Source organism: Caretta caretta, chromosome 8 (assembly GCF_965140235.1).
Source record: "Caretta caretta isolate rCarCar2 chromosome 8, rCarCar1.hap1, whole genome shotgun sequence".
In the NCBI taxonomy this organism is placed as follows: domain Eukaryota; kingdom Metazoa; phylum Chordata; order Testudines; family Cheloniidae; genus Caretta; species Caretta caretta.
Window position 1 is genome coordinate 526,934 of NC_134213.1, and position 20,712 is coordinate 547,645.

General features: G+C 51.6%; 1 protein-coding gene and 1 long non-coding RNA gene across 3 annotated transcripts; both read right to left on the bottom strand.

Annotated features, from left to right (window-relative positions):
• Window positions 1-3,727: 3,727 nt before the first annotated feature.
• Window positions 3,728-8,598, bottom strand: LOC142072926 (uncharacterized). Its single transcript, XR_012669536.1, has 2 exons — window positions 6,832-8,598; window positions 3,728-5,699 (listed from the first exon to the last, which is right to left on the bottom strand). It is a non-coding gene; the product is annotated as an uncharacterized LOC142072926 (long non-coding RNA).
• A 309-nt stretch (window positions 8,599-8,907) lies between these two features.
• KIF20A (kinesin family member 20A) lies at window positions 8,908-20,656 on the bottom strand. Of its 2 annotated transcripts, XM_048862404.2 has the most exons (20): window positions 20,548-20,656; window positions 19,340-19,521; window positions 18,525-18,602; window positions 17,258-17,347; window positions 16,940-17,059; window positions 16,515-16,653; window positions 16,243-16,430; window positions 16,018-16,162; window positions 15,049-15,246; window positions 14,565-14,676; window positions 14,357-14,428; window positions 13,626-13,769; window positions 13,372-13,537; window positions 13,078-13,242; window positions 12,284-12,423; window positions 12,054-12,156; window positions 10,862-11,066; window positions 10,241-10,332; window positions 9,771-9,908; window positions 8,908-9,499 (listed from the first exon to the last, which is right to left on the bottom strand). In XM_048862404.2, the coding sequence occupies exons 2-20, from the start codon at window positions 19,499-19,501 to the stop codon at window positions 9,179-9,181; spliced, it is 2,778 nt and encodes a 925-aa protein (XP_048718361.1). In that variant the 5' UTR covers window positions 19,502-19,521; window positions 20,548-20,656; the 3' UTR covers window positions 8,908-9,178. The 2 variants fall into 2 exon arrangements, with proteins under 2 accessions (XP_048718361.1, XP_048718362.1); XM_048862405.2 differs by lacking the exon at window positions 18,525-18,602 and having other exon boundaries at window positions 20,548-20,655.
• Window positions 20,657-20,712: the final 56 nt, after the last annotated feature.

Genomic DNA, 20,712 nt, shown 5'->3' on the forward strand with positions numbered 1-20,712 from the left:
TCCGGCTAAAAGGTTTGCCCACTCCTGCCCTAGAGGAATGTGTTCTAAAATGGCTAGGGCACCTTTCATAGCTAAATCATAACGTGTTCTTATGCAACCAGACACTCTTTTGGATAACCTGTGACAACATAGAATGATATAGGTTGCCCTGGGCATGTTATGAATGATCTTCTGTCTGTCTAGACAGAATGCTTTCACTGTATTGAATGTGTGAAACTACTTTTCACCTGGGATAGAGTGAGGTTTAGGAAAGCAAACAGGAGGTGAATGGGCTGGTTTATCTGGAACTCTGAAATAACCTTCAACAGGAACTTTGGGTGAGGTCTAAGAGTAACTCTGTCCTTTTGAAACGCCATATCAGGGGGATCTGGCATAAGGGCCTGAATCTCCCCTACCCTCCTAACTGATGTACTTATAGTACACCACTGTGGAACCTAAAACTGGGGCTTAGGCACCTAACTTCTTTTGTGCATCCAGGCCTAAGAGTTTGCACTGAAACATAGTAAAAGGAGTAAGCTCAGAAGCGGGGACCTATCGACTCTCTTGGTACTGAGTTCCCAGAAAGGATCATGGGGCCTCAAACTGGGGGGAAAACATGCGAGAGTCAGTCAGGAATTTTCCCACTGTAGGGAGGGGAAAATGTAGTGTGGCCCTGGGTAGGAGGGTGACTTGCCTTATACTGCTGCTAGGTGGATTCTTATTAAAGCTAATGGAAATTCCCCATTGCTTCAGGATTACCAACTAGTGGAGTAGTGATGCATGTGTTGCTGTCAGGGGAGAAAGCTGGTCCTGAAATGCCAGATAGCAAACATTTCATGTAGTTCTGCCAGTCCTTCTGGCTGAAGGTTTCCTGCTCTGGAGTAGAATGTTCTGAACGTTAGCCCAATAGCATCATTTGGTGAACACCATCTCACTGCCACATATAAAGATTCTTCAAATGCTTCCTCATGTTGATTCCATTGTAGGTATATATACACCCACGTGCACAGTTGTAGGAGACTTTGGCCTTAGCGGTATCCGCAGGGTTGGCTATGGTGCCACGCTCATGCGTTGATATATTAGGCACTGTCAATCCTACACCCTTTCTTACTCCCCGTGACAGTTAGTTGGTTGGAATGCCTTGTCTTGCAGATCACAGGAACGTAAGCAGTTCTTTACAGCCTTTATCTTCTTTGTATATAGTTTGTAGGTACTCAGCCATTAAGTGTTAGGTTAGTTAGTACAGTAAAAGCTTTGTTATCTGGCATGTTGGGGAGATGCCGGTTAGTCAAAAATTCCAGCTAACTAAGAGTTATAATTACCAATGGATTTCCAATTTTCAAAGAATTAGAATAAAATAAAGTGAATAAACATTCCTGTTCTCACGGTTTTCAAGATGTGTATAAACATCTATTTTCTGTTTTAATGACATAACTCTTATGCTTTTTGCTGGTATTTTTGATGCCATAAGGGTAGGATGGCATTGATATTTTATGATAAACATAGGACAATACACTGCATAATAAACCAACTGATCACAAGGGCAGATACAAACAGAAAGAACAGCATTCAGCTCTTCTCTGCTAACTCGAGTGTTGTCTGACTGCTCTCGGAAATACTTGGGTCCTGAATAGTTTCAGCATCGATTCCGGTTAGCTTTGGCATCAGTCCCTGTAATTAGTTTGAAGTTTTATATTGGGAGATATCAGAAATGCCGGTTTCTACAGCTTTCCGGTTGGTAAAGTGCCAGATAACACAGCTTTTACTGGTTTCAGAGTAGCAGCCATGTTAGTCTGTATTTGCAAAAAGAAAAGGAGTACTTGTGGCGCCTTAGAAACTAACAAATTTATTTGAGCATAAGCTTTCGTGAGCTACAGCTCACTTCATCTGATGAAGTGAACTGTAGCTCACGAAAGCTTATGCTCAAATAAATTTGTTAGTCTCTAAGGCGCCACAAGTACTCCTTTTCTTCTTACAGCTTTTACTGTAGTTACTCCTGACTGGGCCTTCGTCCCAAAATAGGGCATGCCCCGCTCTCCTAGCTTCAAACCATGGTAGACAAGCAGCAAGCCTATCAGTGACACCTTGCTTGAAGTGTTTGGGGGAATCCCTTAGAAAAGACAGTTGTCACATCTGTAAAACCTTTTGACCTAGAACCCAAAAGGAGCAGGATATTAACTTGAGGGCCCTCCTCATGGAGGCTGCGCTTTGTCCTGTGTCGGAGCCCTCCCATTCAGACCCCACACGGAGCAATTTGGATTCCATGTGGAGCGCACCGCCAGCACCGAGCTCTGCCTACCATCATTCCCCCTCACCGGTGCCTAAAAAGTGGCGGAAGAGAAGGAGCCCCCCTAGCATGGAAGGAAATGGGGCTTTGGGCAAAGGACAAACGTCAGGCCATGTGCCTACCTGGGGGCTTCATGGGTACCACGGCGGTCGGACACCCCAGCCCAACCAGGGATCTGACTGTGGGGAGTGGCAGTGGACCCCAGTATCTCCCAGGGCACTCATTGCTTGAGGCAGCCCTGGCGGCTAAAGAACAAGTAGGCCGACTGGCACCGCCAGGCGCCACTGCAGGCTCAGCTAAGACCCCCAACATCTAAGGGCAAGCTAATCATGGGACCACTTCATAGGACAGTGGACCACCCTCAGTCACTGGACTGCAGGCACAGATCTCCACGACCTTCAACCCAGGCACTGTATCCTAGGTCTCTGACTAGAAAGCCCAGGTCTTCGATGTGCTTTCCACCTACAAGACATGGAACAGCGGAGTTGAGGTGCCAGTCCCCATACTACCAGTACTGGTGAGCTTCCTGTCAGAGATCGCCATGGCCAGGTCACGTTCACCCAGACAGTCTCCCAGATGTTGGTCCCTGCCCAGGCGGGGCCACTCTTGTCATGGCACCAATCCCTTTACACTGGTGCCGTTTGTCAGGCAGGCACCATTCCTTGCCCTCACCTTGCCAGTTGCTGACCAGAGTCAGCAGACTCAGGCCTTGACAGCTTCACCCTGGTTGCTGGAAGGGCAGTGGTCTGAGTCAGACCAGGAGTTCAGACCGTCGCCAAGACGAGGTGATTCGCAGCCGACTCATGAGACCAGCGCAGCACCTACAGTGGCATCGTGGCAGCAGGGACAGTGGCTTGCTCAGAGGTCACATTAGAACCTGTGGTCAGTAAGGACGGTCCCATGTTCCCCTAAGCCCTCCCTAGCTGCCTTGGACAAACTGGTCCCAGCACTGGAGTCGGAATGCGAGGGCAGCACTCCAAACCCCAGCACCTAAGGAGCTGTCCCCGGAGGGAGAGGGGGAATCTGCTTCTCCACAGGTGGTACAGTCATCATCCTCGGACAAAGCAGTAGCAGGTCCCTTGGAAACAGGCTGTCCCCCCTATGACTTCAAGGAGCACCAGGCCCTCCTTAAAAGGGTGGCAGCTAACTTGAACCTACAGACTGAGGATATCGCAGAGGAGTCAGATAGCCTCTTTAATGTTGTATCCTTTGCCACCCTGGCCCGGGTTGTGCTGCCTGTCCACCCAGAGGTCCTCCAAATTGCCAAATCGCTGTGACAAACCCCCTCTTCCATTCCGCCAACTTCTAAGAGGGCAGAAAAGAATTATTACGTCCCTGCAAAAGGGTTCACATACCTCTACATGCACCCTCCGGTGCCATCACTGATCATGTTCACTGTGAATGAAAGGGACAGGCAGGGCCACATTAGTGGCACACTAAAGAACAAAGATGCCAAGAGGATTTATTTGGCAGAAAGATTTATTCGGCGGCCAGCCTACAATTCGGGGTGTCTAACCACCAGGCACTGATAGGCATGTACAGGTTTAACCTGTGGGATTCCTTTAATGAGTTCAGAGAGGCCCTCCACAGGATCGAGCCCAGGAGTTCACTGCTTTGGAGGACGAGGGCACAGCGGTGGCAAAGGGATGCTATAGCCTGGGATGCTACGGACTCAGTGGCTGTGGTGGACACCTCTGCGGTGTCCATAAAGTGCAGCTCCTGGTTACAGCCCTCCGGCTTGTCCCAAGAGAGGAAGGCCACTATACAGGACCTTCCCTTTGAGGGGGCGGGGCTCTTCTCCAAGCTCATGGACTCAAGGCTCCACAGCCTTAGACTCCCAGGCCACTCTCTGCTCCTTGGGCCTTCAAACTCCTTAGGAGGCCAGGAAGCTGTTCCATGCTCCGCCGCCTCCACCCCTGTAGTCTAGATCCCGGGGAACTCCCCGATTTGGTTCCTACAGGAGAAAGGACCGAGACAAGGGGTCTAAGCAGCGACACTCGTCATCTTCCCACCCATCTGCTCAGCCTGACCCTCCCAGAAACCAGGGAGGCCGGAAGCAGGCATTTTGAGGGTGCACTCGAGGATGACACCCCAGTCACTTCACTGGATCCACTCTCCCTCTTTTTTTCTCAGCCGCCTCCACCCTTTCCGATCAGCCTGGTCTCTGCTAACCTCAGACCGTTGGATGCGTGACACAATTTCTTCAGGCTACACCCTGCAGTTTGTCACAATCGCTTCCTACATATCAACGTCAGGGAGCTCAGAGTGGTTTGCCTGGCCTGCCGAGCCTTCCTACCTCACATAGAAAGCAAGATGGTCCAGGTCTTAACGGACAACACAGCAACTATGTTCTGTATCGACAAGCAAGGTGGAGCCAGATCGTCTGTCCTTTGCCAGGAAGCCCTCAGGCTGTGGGACTTCTGTCTGCAGCACGACATCCATCTTGTAGCTGCTCAACTCCCCGGGGCCAAGAACGCTTTGGTAGATCACTTCAGTAGGACCTTCTCGTCTCACGAAGAGTGGTAACTCCATCCAGAAGTGGTCAGCTTCATCTTCCACAAGTGGGGAACTCCCCAGGTGGACTTGTTTGCCTCCAGACAGAACAGGAAATGCCACATTTTCTGTTGATTTAGGGGATTGACGGAGGCTTCTTGTCAGATGCTTCTCTGCTCCCATGATCGGGAGCTCTGTTTTAAGCCTTTCCCCTAGTACTGTTAATTCACAGAGTCCTCAGGAAGATCAAGCAGGACAGGGCAAAGGTGATCCTCATAGCATTGGCTTGGCCGTGCCAACATTGGTTCATTCATTGGGACATTCAGCCCAAGCGAGCGTTGCTGCAGTTGATCCTGGACTACATTCTGCATCTCAAGCTGCAAGGCCCATCCCTTTCATCTATCCAAGTCAACTTGGCAGCTATCACAGCCTTCCATCTGCCACTTGAGGTTAGGTCATTTTTTTTGCCCAAGACATGACGGCCAGGTTCTTCAAGGGCCTTGAGCACCTTTACCTGCACGTCAAGGACCATGTTCCTCCATGGGACATGAATCTGGCCCTGTCGTGGCTCATGGAACCCACCTTTGCGCCTCTGGCTTCCTGCTTCCTCCTCCTGTCCTAGAAGGTTGTGGTCCTAGTTGCGATAACATCTGCCCGCTGAGTCTCTGAGATTAGGGTGCTCACCTTGGAACCAACCGCCCTATACAGTATTTTACAAAGACAAGGTCCAGCTGCGGCCGCACTCTGCTTTCCTGCCCAACATGATCGCTCTGTTTCATATGAGCTAGGACATTTTCTTACCTGTCTTTTTTTCCAAAGCCGCATAAGGTGGAGGAGTATTGGCTGCATTCCCTGGACGTCAGGAGTGCTCTGGCCTTCTGCATTGAAAGGACCAAGCCATTCCGCAAGTCAACGCAATTGTTCGCTGCAGTGCTGAACTCTAGGGTACAGATGTGGGGACCCGCATGAAAGACCCCCTAAGCTTATTTCTACTAGCTTAGGTTAAAACTTCCCCAAGGCACAAATTCTTCCTTGTCCTTGGAACAGTATTGCTGCCACCACCAAGTGAGTTAAACAAAGATTTAGGAAAACGACCACTTGGAGTTCCTGTTTCCCCAAAATATCCCCCCAAGTCCCTTCACCCCCTTTTCTGGGGAGGCTTGAGAGTAAACAAGGTAAACACAGACCAGACCCTGGGGTTTTTAGTGTCCTAAAAACCCCAATCAGATTCTTAAAAACAGATCTTTTATTATAAAGGGGAAAAAAGTAAAAGAACCACCTCTGTAAAATTAGGATGGAAGATCTTATTACCCCATAAAATTATTTAAAACAGAGGATTCCCCTCTAGGCAAAATGTTAGTTACGCAAAAAACAGGAATAAACCTTCCTCTTAGCATAGGGAAAATTCACAAGCTAAAACAAAAGATACTAACGCATTTCCTTGCTATTACTTACTATTTCTGTAATTTTAGATGTATCAGTAGGAGCTGGATTACTTGCTTGGTATCTCTTTGTCTCCGGAGTGAACAACAAAAGCACAAAACAAAAACCTTCCCCCACAGATTTGAAAGTATCTTCTCTCTTATTGGTCCTTTTGGTCAGGTGCCAACCAGGTTATCTGAGCTTCTTAACCCTTTACAGGTAAAGGAGGGATTTTATGCTATCCTTAGCTGTATGTTTGACAGGCTGATAGGACAAAAGTTCGCCCAGTGTCCACTCAAAGAATTTTTCTTAGATCGCTGCCTGAATTTGCTGCTGCTATGATCAGGCAAAGATGCCACCCCCAGCAATTTGTAACCACCCACTCAACCAGGGCACAGGCCTCTTCTGCAGCTTTTCTGGCCCAAGTGCCTATCCAGGACATTTGAAGGGAGGCTACCTGGTTGTCCGTCCATATATTCACGTACCACTATGCACCTATCCAGTAGGCCCGAGACGATGCTGGCTTCAGTAGGGCAATACTACAAGCCGCTAAACTATTAACTCCGAGCCCACCTCCAAGGATTCGGCTTGTGAGTCACTTAGAATTGAATTGACATGAATGAGCACTCGAAGAAAAAACGGTTACCTACCTTTTAACTGTTGTTCTTGCAGATGTGTTGCTCATGTCCGTTCCATTACCCACCCTCCTACCAGTGTTGCCAGCTGGAAGGAATAGAGAAGGCATAGGGTCAACAGCACCCAGTACACCGACATGTAAGCGCAGCACTCAAGGTGGCACCACAGCCAATCCTACAGATACGGCTAAGGCAAAAGTCTCCGACAACTGCGCACATGTGCGTGCACACACCTAGAGTGGAATGGGCATGAGCAACACATCTCAGAGAATAGTTACAAAAGGTAGGTAACTTTTTTCTGAGCCCAAATGCAGTTTCTGAGAACTGACTTGGGAGACTGTTGCATAGAATGGATAACCCAATCTGTGGCTGTTTAGATCTGGTAAATCTATCAAATCAAACTTCCTGGCCCATGCTGGAGCTGTCAAGACAACGTAACCTGCTTTTTGCCTCAGGTTTCTCAGGACCCTCACTTTCACAGGGATTGGTGGATATGGGTATATAAACCCTAACGCCCAAGGAATGAGGAAGTCCTCTTTCAGGGAGCCTGGGTTTTTGCCTGAAGCTGTGTACAACTGGGTCTGAGACTACTTGTGGCTTCACAAAAGTCCCTGCTGAACTAGTCTGCCAGGATGTTCTGAAATCCAGGAAGGTGCCAAGCTACTGGTGTGATCTGTGCAGAATGCTGCACCGCTCCCACAGCTGGGGCTTCTTGACAGCCTGGAGAAGAGTCAGAAAAATCTTGCATGCCAGGCAGCTGGCCCTAAAGTGTTTATGTGCAAACAATCTTCCTGAGGGGACCATAGTCCCTGAATTTGAAGCCAGATGAGGCCTCTCTGATAACATAGCTCCACTCAGAGATAGTCTTTGTAATTAATGGTATGGAAAAAGAAACACCAGTGAACACCTGCAAGGGTTCTGTCCTCCACTGTGGGACTGACTATATCCATGTGGGGCCTGGTTGGTAGACATACCACTCTCAACACCACCTTTGATCCATACATGGAAGTCTGGCATGCTGTGTGACAAAAGTGCATGAGATCATGTGTCCTAGAAGTCAGAGCGTGATCTCACTGGTATTCTTGGATGGGTTTGAAGTCTGTTGATGATGATCTCTGTCTGAAATCCCTGCTGTGGAAGGTAGAGTCTGACAGTGCAGCTATGAACTCTATGGTGTGAGCTGACAGCTGTGAATTTGACTTTGAAACGCAACAAGGGAAAATTTTAGGATGCTGTGCTTTGTTGGTCAGCTGTTGCGTTAATCTTTGAATTAGCAGGTCGTCAAGGTATCTCATTTCTATCTTTTTCTCCTTAGAAGAGCTGCTTATTGCTGATAGACACTGGGTGAAAACTGTTGGAGATATAGAGAAGGCAAAACTCTGTACTGGGAGTGGGAAACTAGTATTTCCTGTGACTGCTTTCTGTTAAGAGTTGAGACAGAATTGCCCTAGAATCCTGGGAGGAGTTGGGAGCACAGAACTGTCCTGGAAGCAGTCAGCACCACATCCCTGCAGCTTATGAGCAGGGGGGAAGAAAAGGGCTCTATGCACAGCCCTTGCCTACAGGCACTGCCCCCCAGCAGCTCCCATGGGCTGGGAACAGCAAACCATGGCCAATGGGAGCTTCAGGGGTGGTACCCACAGGCAAGGGCAGCACATGGCAGAGTGGCTTGCCCTGCCCCACCCCACCCCCAGGAGCCACTGCTGGCCACTTTCAGGAGTGGCATGGGGCTATGGCAGGCAGGAAGCCTGCCTTAGCCCTGCTGCACACCACTGCCACCCCACACCTGCTCAAGGTAAGCAGGGCCAGAGCCCAAACGCCTCCTGCCCCCCAACCCCTTGCCCTGAGCCCCTTCCTGCACACTGCACTCCCTCCCACACCAGCCCTATATTCATGGCCCTGCATACAATTTCCCCACCCAGATGTGGCCCTTGAGCAAAAACAAAAAATCATCAAATCTACTTTAGGCACATTATGCTGACATGGCTGTAGAAAGGCTAAAACAGGTGATGTTTCTGGAGGATCGCAGGGTTGGTACTATCATCTAGGACACTTGTTGCAGGCACATTTTTGCACAGGTAAAACACTAAGTAAGTTTGTATATTTATTGTCATGCATAGACCATGTAACAGAATATACAAGTTGAGAGGCAAGGTAATGTTACACTTTGGAACTAAGGCCCTGTTCCATAGAGACTGGAGTAGCAGCTGGCCTGAAACAGAGTAGGTTACCTGAAGCCATCTTTGGGAGTCACATGCAGTGTTTGCACAAGCCCGTGAAGAATTACTAACTATGGTAGTTTATACACACAGACAGGGAAAGTAACTCCTTGCTGGTGGGTCAACTCACCCACAGGCCCCACTTAATATTTTTTACTAGAGGGCAGGGCCTTGAGTACTGGTGATCGCCGGGCACGCAGGATACGGCTATAGGGGCTGCTCTCTGCCATACGAGGATGTGCGGGTGAGCGGGACAGAAAGCCGTGCAGGAAGGGTTTCTTGCCAGGAGGCTGACTTGGCTGCAGGTTTTCCCTATTAGCACAGAAGCGTTTCTTTAAAGTAGATGTTGAAGGGGCCTGGAGCTTCTGCACAGTATGGTACTGTTCAGCAATACAGGTTGCCTTCTTCCGCAGATCTAGCTTCACCAACATCATGTTGTTTTGCAACTCCGCCAGTGTTTGGTCCTGAGAGGGGGAAGCCAGCACTATGGTTACTCTTACACATATGGTCCCATGGAATAATAAGGGACAGTACTAACTGGTGGCTTTCTTTATCCTGATCTGCCCTCCAGCAACTGAGAAAGGAAGGGGAAATGGACATGGGATTCCTTTCTATTCTCCATCTTGCCCCCAATAAACGTATATTTCCATACATTTAAGCAGCTAAGTTTTTGGTGGCATTCAAGTGCCTAGGCTGAATCCCATGCAACCCCACAAACAGCAATTGTCACATAACCTGTCTAGCCAGGATGTCATCACAGGTGCAGAGGGCTTCTCGAAGTTTTCCTGCACTTGTAGTGTGACAACATGCTCTCTCAGCAGCCTGGAGGGACGTCCCAAGTCTTTGCAGCTCTGACCGCAGCAGCTTCACATTCTGAAGGAGGGTGGGAAATTCAGTGCAAGCAAGAGACTCAGCAAGGCAGGACACAAACACCCAGTCCTCAAGGCAAAGCCATACCACAGCAGCCCTGACCTACATCTCACTCCTCAAAGATCCCACTGGAGCAGGGATCAGTACAGCAGCTCTCTGAACAACTGGGGAGGCAATACATCCCACACTCCAGAGGAGAATGTTACCAGCAGAACACCGGCTTCCATAAGGGTGTGGCTGAAGCTAAGCAGGTGATCATGAAATATACAGTGCTGATTGTGAACTGGTAAGAGCCCTCCAAAGGGGTTCCCATATCCTCATAGGGGTGCAGTTACCTTTTGTCCATCCTCCAGCTTCCTGTCCACATCCAGAGTGAGGGGTTTGGCAGAAGGAGGTGGCTCCAGCTGCTTCTGGTACCTGTGCAACTCTGAAAACAACCAGGAGCAGAGTGGGGAAAAAGAACATCTCATGCACATACCTCAGCACAGAGATCTAGGTTCTGTATAATCCAGGGCCCTGTGAAACACCTGGAAGCAGCAACAGGTGCACTGAACCAAAACTTTAGAATTGCACAGGTCAGGCAGTTCAGATCTAGAACTGCTCCATTTGAAACTCCTCATACTCAGGGCTTCTCCTTTTATTTGGGTGAGGGAAATTTCTTCTCTTAACTCTTCCCCCCAACTCTTATTTACAGTGCCTAGAGGCCCCAGTAGGCTAGGCACTATTCGTACATATAGGGAGAGCCTCTGCCCCAAAAACCAGCTTTATCTAAATCAACAAAGGGTGGGTGGAGAAGTAGCAGCACAGAGAAGTGAAGTGGCTGGTCACATGGTAGAACTGGGACTAGAACTCTGGTCTCAAGATTCCCAGTCCCACTGCCTTGAGCACCTTTCTAATCAGAGCTCTTTGAGGAGAGCCCAGGCCCCATTCAGGCCACCCAGGCACGAATGCCACACCTGCAGTAGTGGTGTTCAGCTCTGATTGGCACTGCTCCAGCTTGGCTTTAACTTCCAGCAACTCCTGCTGCAGAGTGGATGCAGCTGCTACTGCTCGTTTTGATCTGCGCAGGGGCTGCTCCTGCTCTTTCCTCTCCAGGGCCTCTGACTGTAGCTTTGCCTCCTGCAGAGCAGCCTCCAGCTCTTCAATCTTTTCATCACGCTCCTGGGGACGAAGGGCGGATTTGCTCAGAGCCAAGCCCTGTTACTGGGAAGAGGTGCCAAACTTTCCCATGAGGAAACCTAAGTGGCATGTGGGCTGCAGTTCACTAAATTGTAATAAACACACAGCTTCCAGCTACTCCTAGCTGGGCATTTTAAAGGTCTGCACCTTCAAGAGGGGTCTGCAGCATATCCCCAGGCACCCGCCTGCTCAATTGAATGAAACCAAACAGTTCTGTAGCTACCCACCATCACCAATAAGAATAGGTGGGAAGAGAAATCTACCAATCCTTAACATTAATCTGTCAATTTTACTATTTTCTCCAGAATGTACACTAAGACTGGAGGGTGTGTTTGCAATGTGTTCAGAACACAGGAAGCAAAGATGCTGTTTTTCAGCAGACTGGCTGCCTGTTAGCCCTTGCCAAACAGTGGCCGTGCTAGAGCCCTGCAACCAAATGGGACCTGATGACAAGTGTTGAGGCTGGTTCAGGTGGGTAAAACCTGGACCCTCTCAAGTGTGGGTCAGTAACAGCTGTGTGCTCTGCTCCTGCCCACTGCCACCACCTGGCTGCGCTGCACGTGCTATGGAGTGAGTGTGCCAAGGAGTCCCAGCATGCTGGCCCCAGGGCAGGAGATGGTGACTGCAGCTCTGGCTCAGGGTCAGGTGGAGTGGTAACTCAACCTGCTTACGTTTTGGTCCAGTTTGGGCCCAAAAATTAGGCCCAAGCAGACCGTGATGCTGTGCTACATAAAACAGCAGCCAAGAAGTTGGAACTGGGGACTAGCCAGAGCCCAAGGCCTGTAGGGAGGAGCAGAAGATACAATTGGAGCAGTCACATAAAATGGGAGGCTGGAAAGCCTTGCTATTGTGAGAGTCACAGAAGATTCCTGGGCTCAGACAAGCTCTTCTCACATCTCTGGCTCTGCTCCCAAGCCTGGTTTCCTCATGCCCCCTCCCTACAGTGGGTCCATTTTCCCCCACATATACCTGAATCCTCTCCTGGTAATAATCAGTCAGTGACTCCTTCAGATTGTTCAGTTTATCCTCATACAGTTCCACCAGTAGCTCCTTCTGCGTGTCCAAGTGTTGGCTACAGAGGGAGGGCACAATGTGACATTGATGCTATGTGTACCAGATAAGAGACGTACAGGGGAGGCTCAGGGTTGAGGGGTGATTAGCAGAGAGGAGTTCCCATTTCCCTTGCAGTATGACAGTACCTGCACCACTGCTCCTTCTGTTGCAGCTGCTCTAGCATCTCATTGCAGAGCTCCTCACGGAGGCGCATTTCCAGATGCATCCTGTCCTGCCGCTCCTGCACCAGAAGATCCCACAGGACCTCCACCGCTCGCGGAAGGTCCTGCAAGGAGGGCACAAGATGATGTGAGCCTTCTACCTATGTTTATGCATCAAAGAATCCAAGCATAGAAAAGGTTTCCCTGGCCCAGTAGAGATTTCACTGGGCTGGCCCTTGATCTTGGTTCTGCCACTGAATTACTGTTCACTCCCCGCTCTTTGTGAAGGGCTGAGTATCATTCTTACTGTGCATTATTTGTCCTCACTAGGATTTGCAATTCCTCCCAACTTCACATCACTGAGTCAGTGGATCTGCTGCTTAGTACCCTTTTCCCAATGGGCAGATTGTTAAATGAGGCTAACTCCACACTTTCCAGTAGCCCTTTGCTGTCAGCTGTTGCCCTTTCCTGGTCAGCAGATGCTCCACTCATGGGACAGTGTCATGTCCAAGCTGATTTGAGACATGGATGCAAGTGTCCGTTGTGCATTGAGGGAACCTGTGAGGCTTAGTACTAATGGTTCTCTGACCCTCCCAGCGTTCACTGATTCAATAGTTGTGCTGGCAGCCATCTGGAGCTGTTCCCATTCCCAATAATTTACAGTGCCTGAGCTCCAGTCCCGCCTTCCTGCTCCCAAAGGCTGGGGCTGAGACCAACTCACCCCTCCATCCCTGCAGGTCAGGGTGGCTTCACAGGGTACAAGATAAACGATCACCCACCTCCTTATCATACATGGACACTTCTGCATCATCGTCGCTCTCTTCATCGGTCTCCACTTCTTGCTTTGAGCCTGCCCCTGAACTCCTACTGTCTCGCCTGGTGTGTTCCTTGATTAATGATTGGATAGACGGTAGTGCCAGCTTTGTGGGAGGCGCCTGAACAAGCTGAAGAGACAAAAGAAGTCCACGGTTATGACCCCACAAGGTCTGTGGACCAGACTACAGGCTCTTGGAAGATCCAGAGCAACTTCTGCATTACTGGGCACCCTGGCCCCTAGGCACTGGCCCACTGACCTGGCTGGCTATGGCTGAGAACTTGGCCACATGCAGGGTCTCATCATACGTAGATGCGCACTGGTTAATGTTGACAATCATGCAGGAACGCCCACGTCCCGTGAAGAAGCCTTGAAACACACGGGTCAGCTTGCTGTCCCGGAAGGGAACAACACTCTGCTTCAGCCTGAAGGGAGAAAGGAGAACCTGCTCAGCCCAACAGTTAAGCACCTGGGGAATCCTCTTTCTCCCCCTCATCTCCTGTACACACTCACTTGGACTGCTGATTCTGGCGCAGCGCAGCGATGCAGCGGCCGAGCGTGTGCAGGGAGGTGTTGATGTTATTTGCCTCCTTCATGCGGTCCCCGCTTTTCTGGTTCTTGCAGCGCTCCGAGCCAGCGAGGTCACAGAGGGACAACCTGAGGAAAGCCCAGGGAGATATGTGATCTGGTCCCACTGGCTCTGCCCCACCCCCACACTCCAAATATCCCATGATCCCAGCTCTAAGCTCACCCTCCCTTTAAAAGCCCATCTTCCAGTTTCTTTGAGAAGGTGCACAAGCTGCTTGGGTCCCAGGACAGCTGATGGGGTAGCTGTCATTACAAACCTAGAGGCCAGTCAACACTGCCACCAAAATCAGGGTTGGGGACCAAGACAGCCAGAAATCCCTGATTCCCTGGTGGCAGCTGCTTTCCAAGCACAGAGCCAACTCGCATTTGTAGTTTATTACGTTGCTGGTAGGCAAATCCATTAACAGCAGCTCAGCCACAGAGAACCCCACAACCCCGAGATGGGAGCAAGACACCCTATTCACAACAATTCAGTGGGGACCTGGTGACTCAGATGGTGCTTTCCAACACCTTTCATAGCAGTTCCCCTTTCTCCCCCCACCAAATTGCCAACCCCAACAGCAAACCCCCCATCCTTAATGGCAGCAAAAATGGGAGAACTGAGCACACAGGAGCTGCCAACTTCCCTGCCCCATACAAAGAAGTGCAGGACTCACTCGCTGATTTTGGGGAGCATCTCACTGCTGCTTCCCTTCAAGTGCAGAATCCGAATTGAGAAGACGCTGTGACTGCAGGGAGCAAAGACAAAAGAAGCTTGAAAGGAACATGCATCAAATGCTCCTGGAAAACACCCCAGTTCCACAGCTCCCAGCCTCAGAATAAGACCACCACCACACCACACCAATCCTCTTCCCTGTCTCAGACCTGCGGCTGGAGTTCTCATTCAAGTGGGTGCAGGCAAAGCTCTGGTTTTTCCGCCCCAGTTTCAGGAGCTTCCAGGCCTCATCAGCATCTTGGACATTGATCCAGTTCAGATCTGAAAGAGCAGACACAGATCAGGCCAGGCAAGTGGGAGAGTGACAGAGACCAGGGTTGCCTTCCCAGGCACCGGCTACCTACCTTAGCCCAGGCTCCATTACCAGGAGCCAGTCTGAGCTCCCCCAACATTATCCATTGCCGGGACCAAACATTAACACAACAGCACAACTGAGAGCAGCTGCTGACTGGGTAGAAGATACCACAGAGCACGCTCCCTTCCCCATTAGTGCCCCTCTTCACACACATCACATCCTCCACCCACAAGTTACTGCTCTGTCACCCGCTCCATCTATAGCTCCCTTCAGTCTAAACCTGAGCTGGCAAGGCCCTTCCCCAGATGGCCCCAGAGCGTAAGACTGGGTAGCTTTACCTTTCACATAGGGGCTGCCAGTCTGGTCTTCGCACAGCCGCAGCATCTGCCTTTTGCGGTATTGGCCAGGCAACGGCGTGTCCAGCAAGTCATAGATCTGCTCATTGTAAATCTCAAAGAAGGAGACCCAGATGGAGACCTGCACATCCACCGTGAGGAGCGAGATGCGGTCTGGATCAGCCCAGCGAGGACCCAGCTCTGGGAGGAAGAGGTAAAAAGGATGGTAGTGATTGCAGCAGTGCCCAGCATGTCCCAGCTGAATAGAGGGCGACACCCCCTCGCCCAGCAGAAACTCTCTACCCCAGCCCAAAATGCACTCCATATGCCCTGCCTGGGAGTCCCCACCCCCAACACGGACTTCAAGCCAGGATATGCTAGGTATCCCCTTAGCTCTCACATCTTTCCCTTGTCAAGAACTTCCTACATGCCCTGTCTCTGATCTGGAGAACTGGGGGAGCACACAACCTTCTATACTGGATCCCTCTATGGCTTTGGTCCTGGCTACCCAAGACTCCCTACTCTCCTTGGGTTCAAGTCTATCGGATGAGATCAGCTGACTGTCCCTAGGTTTCCCAATCTAGGGGACAAATGCTTTCAGTGGGGCCCCTCAGCTCCAGAGCCTGCTTCCTTAGCAGTCTGACAGAGCCCAAGCCATCGGCCAGCTGGGTGTGGTGGAACACTCAGCTACTCAGGTAGGTATCCCCTTGTGGGAGGGGCATGTCTATTTCTTTCATGTTGATTGTTGCCCCAGGATGACACAGTGGGCAACGTACAGAACAGAGAAGAGAGGTATTCACAGCCCAAAATTTCCCAAAAACAGAGCTTCCCCCAAAAGAAACAGGGAGCCCCAGAGAATGCAGAATCCTTACTGCCCCTCCCACAGCACAACTATCCAATAACAAGGGTGAAAAATCCACTCCTCCCCAATCGAGGAATGGGTGGCAAAGGACAGCAGGGCGCTGGATGTACCTTCTAGCTGGCTGATGCTTGACTGGTTGGCAAACTGGCTGGTAGAAGAGAGGCCACCAACCCCACTGTCAAAACTGGCACTAGTGGCAGCCTGGAACTGGGACTCTGCACTGTGGCTCTTCTTCAGTGGAGTCAGCACTTCCTCCTGGAAAACCATGGACAGTGAGAGTCCGACACAACCAACATGCTCTCCTACCTGCCCTGAAACCCAGAAGGGACACTCACCTCCCGCAGCCCCCCGCACAGCAGGACCAGCTTCTTGGTCTCCTCCTGATGCACCTGTTTGCTGTCCAGCCAGGCAACCTCACTGGAAAGCGAGGGCTTCAGATCCATAGCTTTGTAGAGCCGATCCTCCACACTATTAAATATGACAGCTAGGGAGCGAGGCAAGATCCCACCATCTTTGCTGCTCCCTGGAGGAGAGAGCAGCAGCAAGCTGAGCACTCATACAGGGAGAAATCATCAACCTATCACTGGATAGCAAGGGCTCCTCTTACCCTGGATGGTGTGTGTCTTCCCAGAGTTGGTGATGCCATAGGTGTAAACCAGCCAGTTCTGCCCATGGAGTACATCCTTTAGCACTTCGCCCATCGTTTCATCAAAGAATGCCTTCTGCCCCACCTCTGCCCCAAAGATCTGCAACCACAAACACCACAGGGGAGCAAGGATGACACCACATGGTGGCTTCCCTCCCTTGGCTGAAGCACCCACTGCTATTCCAGTGCTGCCCTTCCCCCCGCTCCCCCTTTGCCAATACCCCTCAAGCCTGACACACAGCCCTATCAGCTATTCCAGTCCCAGCCTTTCCTGAGCACACGCTGCCAGTTATGCTTGATCCAGTACATTTATGGTTACATGTTTCTTTAGAGAGAGAAACAAATCCCGCTAAGGTGGGTTGCATGATCTGGGCCTGAGCACCTACCTGGGTGAAGGTGAATTTATGCACTGCCTGGCCTACCCCCCGTGCAGTGCTCCGCATGGTGAAAGAGTCCTGGGGCGCTCTCAGAAGGAGGGTCTCTGAATTCTCAATGCAGACACAGCCCTGAGGGGTACAAACAAAACTCCATCATCGCAGTGGCTCAGAAGAGAAATCTCCCCCCCACCCGCGACTCCACCACCCAGACACAGCATGAGGTTATGGAATCTCCACTTGCAGCACAACCACCCTGTTCCCGGTGGGTTGGGGAAATGGATTCTTGTATTTTCCACATGCAGCTCCTGCTTGGCCCCAGGCTCTCACCTGATCCTCCTGTTTCTCCAGCTCAGATGGCTTCAGGGGCCGGACTCTCAGATACACCTTCACTTTCCCATTATTGTCCTCAGATGCAGCCTGCAAAACCCCACACAGGTTAGATACATCAGCCACAGGGGAAGTACCAGAAAGTTCTGTAAAATTCAGTGCACCAATGGGAACCATAGCATGCGGCACAGGTAGCTCATAGGACTCATGCCTCAGAAGCTTCTGGGCACTTTACTGGTACCTGCTCCAGCTTCAGCCTCAAGTGCTCCAGAAGTTCAAAAAATAAGCTTGCTCAGGCACATCCACTGGGTTCCCAGGCAGCCACTAGGCAGCTCATCCAGCAGTACTGGAAGTGAGGATCTAGCACAACTCTCACCCCATCAGAGGCACCACCCACACAGATCCCGACTGGGGACAATGATGGCGCCCCGAGCCAGACCATACCATTTAAGCCAGAAGGAGGCACAGGAAGTTGACTGAGCAACTGAATGACTTCCTGACTCATGGGCGTACCAGACCTGACTCTTGTCTGATCCCTGGACTTATTCTGGCTCTGGCCTGTAGAATGGTTTAGATGAAGAAATAAGCAGAAGTTAGGTTTTGGGCCTAAGCATAGAAGAGTATGAGAAAATGAAGTTACTACACTGAGAAAGCTAGAGGTAAGTTGGAGACAAAATGTTATGGGAAAATAAAAGCAAGTGCATGACCCAGGGTTATGTTTTGGTTATAAGGTTTCTGAGAATTATGAATTTATTAAAATGCTATCTATATTGATAGTATGGGAAGGACATTGGTGCAGATGTTAATTTAAATAATGTCTAATAAAAAAAGCCAATAAGAAGGTGATAGAAATAGAATTATGGTAAAGAGCAGTTTAATGTTAATTAGTATTAGAGTATAAAATGAGTAGCCTTGCCAAATTGCAGGGAGCCCCAGTTGTCAAAATGGTACTGTTTGGTTCCAGGATTATAAGGCTGTACTTCCCTGTTAGTGGACTGATACTCATTGATTCACCATTCTATCTTTAAGTGAGAGTATAACAGTATCATTAGTGAAAGTGGTAATTGCATGCGTGTTTGTTAAAAAGAAAATAATTAAGCAAACTTTGGCTGCATAATTCAAAGTGTCACTTAGTGGTCCTCTATTAAATAAGTTTTTGGTAACCAGCTGAGAGGCTTGAACCTGAAAACAGAGTTTGGTTTGATTACACCCTTATCTTAGTCACTTAATATTAATTGGGAACATTTTCATCATAAAGGTTACAAACCCCTGGCTTGGTTCCTGGACTACAACTCCAGCTCTGACCCCTGGTTTGGTTCCCGCTCTGTTGGGCTGATATCTTAACCTGTTGGTGCAGCAAACAAGCCAAAGCTCAATGTGCAGCCCCCTCCGCAAATGAGTCACCCCTAGGTCAGATCTCTGACCCATGAACTAGAGAAAGAGAGCCTAGAGCACTAGACCTGGTGCTGAGACATGAACCAAAGGCTGTAAACCAAAGTCAGACCATTCAAGCAGTATTAAAGCAAATGATTACAGGTTTACTGCCCAATACATAAACTTGGCAAAGCTGCTGCTAGTGTTGCTAAAACATACATTTGTAAGTACTAGGCACTAAATATTTATGTAAATACGTTTCAAAAAGCTAGTACATGTTCATCCCAATCTAGTACTAAAAAGATAGTTTGACAAAATAAAGGTTTTTTTCAAACTATCAGCAACAAGGGGAGATGATAATCATCATGAAGCATGCAAGGTGATACATAAGTTGCTTGTCTCAGTCTATAAATGTCGGGGTACCTCGCCTTAATTCTTTGTTTGGCCAAGGCAGAAGCAAAAATTCCCACTGCTGATTAAGCCACGCTGTGCCATGGGACACTCATGTTAAAGTACTTGTGCAAGTCATTAGAACTGTACCATAAGGGCAATAAACCTGGAAAAGTGCCTTTATCACGGAACTGTGCCTGTGGTCTTTCTCTACAAGAACCAGGGAGGTCTGCTAAATTAGCAGGCTATGCTAGCTGCTAGCAGTGAGAACATCAGAGCTCCAAAAACAAAAGCATTAAGCAGCCTTAACCCACTCACCTGCTGGGATTCCCCCAGGCTTGGGGAAATAGCAGAGAAATCTGATAGCAAATCTTTGCGCAGGCCGGACCCAAACTCCGCAGCTGTGGATTCGAGCAGGGGCGAGGCTGTGATCTCCTCGTCAGAGAGCAGCCCCTGCTGGGAGAGGAGTCCCTGGGCCATGGTCCTCACAGGTGGCTCCGACCAGGAAGGGGAACAGACAAGGTGAGCTCAACTGCATTCCCTGCCCACCCCACTCCCGCTAGCCCCCGCCCCAGCCCCCCCCCCGCTCCCGCCAGCCCCTGCCCACCGCCCCTCCCCCCAGCCCCCCCCGCTCCCGCCAGCCCCTGCCCAACGCCCCTCCCCCCAACCCCCCCGCTCCCGCCAGCCCCTGCCCACCGCCCCTCCCCCCAGCCCCCCCCGCTCCCGCCAGCCCCTGCCCCCCCCAGCCCCCCCTCCGCCCCAGCCCACCGCCCCTCCCCCCAGCCTCCCCACGCTCCCGCCAGCCCCTGCCCACCCCCCCTCCGCCCCAGCCCCCCCCACGCTCCCGCCAGCCCCTGCCCACCGCCCCTCCCCCCAGCCCCCCCGCTCCCGCCAGCCCCTGCCCACCGCCCCAGCCCCCCCCTCCGCCCCAGCCCACCGCCCCTCCCCCCAGCCCCCCCACTCCCCCCGCCCCTCCCCCCAGCCTCCCCCACTCCCCCCGCCCCTCCCCCCAGCCTCCCCACGCTCCCGCGAGCCCCTGCCCACCCCCCCTCCGCCCCAGCCCCCCCCACGCTCCCGCCAGCCCCTGCCCACCGCCCCTCCCCCCAGCCCCCCACGCTCCCGCCAGCCCCTGCCCACCGCCCCTCCCCCCAGCCCCCCCCACGCTCCCGCCAGCCCCTGCCCACCGCCCCTCCCCCCAGCCCCCCACGCTCCCGCCAGCCCCTGCCCACCGCCCCTCCCCCCAGCCTCTGCCCACCGCCCCTCCCCCCAGCCCCCCACGCTCCCGCCAGCCCCTGCCCACCGCCCCTCCCCCCAGCCCCCCCACGCTCCCGCCAGCCCCTGCCCACCGCCCCTCCCCCCAGCCCCCGCCCACGCTCCCGCCAGCCCCTGCCCCCCCCCGCCCCAGCCACGCTCCCGCCAGCCCCAGCCCCCCCTCCGCCCCAGCCCCAGCCCCAGCCCCAGCCCAACACGTCCCCTCGAGGCCCCCCCAGGACCCCCCGGCCCCGCCCGCTCACGGCCCCCCACTCACTTTAGATTTGGGGGCGACTCCGTCCTGCTGCTTGTTCAAACCTCGCGGTCTGCCCGCTTAACCAATCAGAACGCGAGCAGCCCTACCGCCAATCACAGGCTGGGACGGGGCTGAGGGAGTCAGAGCGAGGCTGGGGGCGGGGCAAGGTGACGGCGTTTATTTC

Excerpts from the sequence above, each read along its gene's own strand:
- KIF20A (XM_048862404.2), bottom strand. The coding sequence starts at position 19,501 with ATGGCCCAGGGACTCCTCTCCCAGCAGGGGCTGCTCTCTGACGAGGAG. Across the intron at positions 17,060-17,257 it reads TGGAGAAACAGGAGGATCAG|GGCTGTGTCTGCATTGAGAA; the intron begins GTGAGAGCCTGG and ends TGTACCCCTCAG. Across the intron at positions 13,243-13,371 it reads TCTCAGCCATAGCCAGCCAG|CTTGTTCAGGCGCCTCCCAC; the intron begins GTCAGTGGGCCA and ends TTGTCTCTTCAG.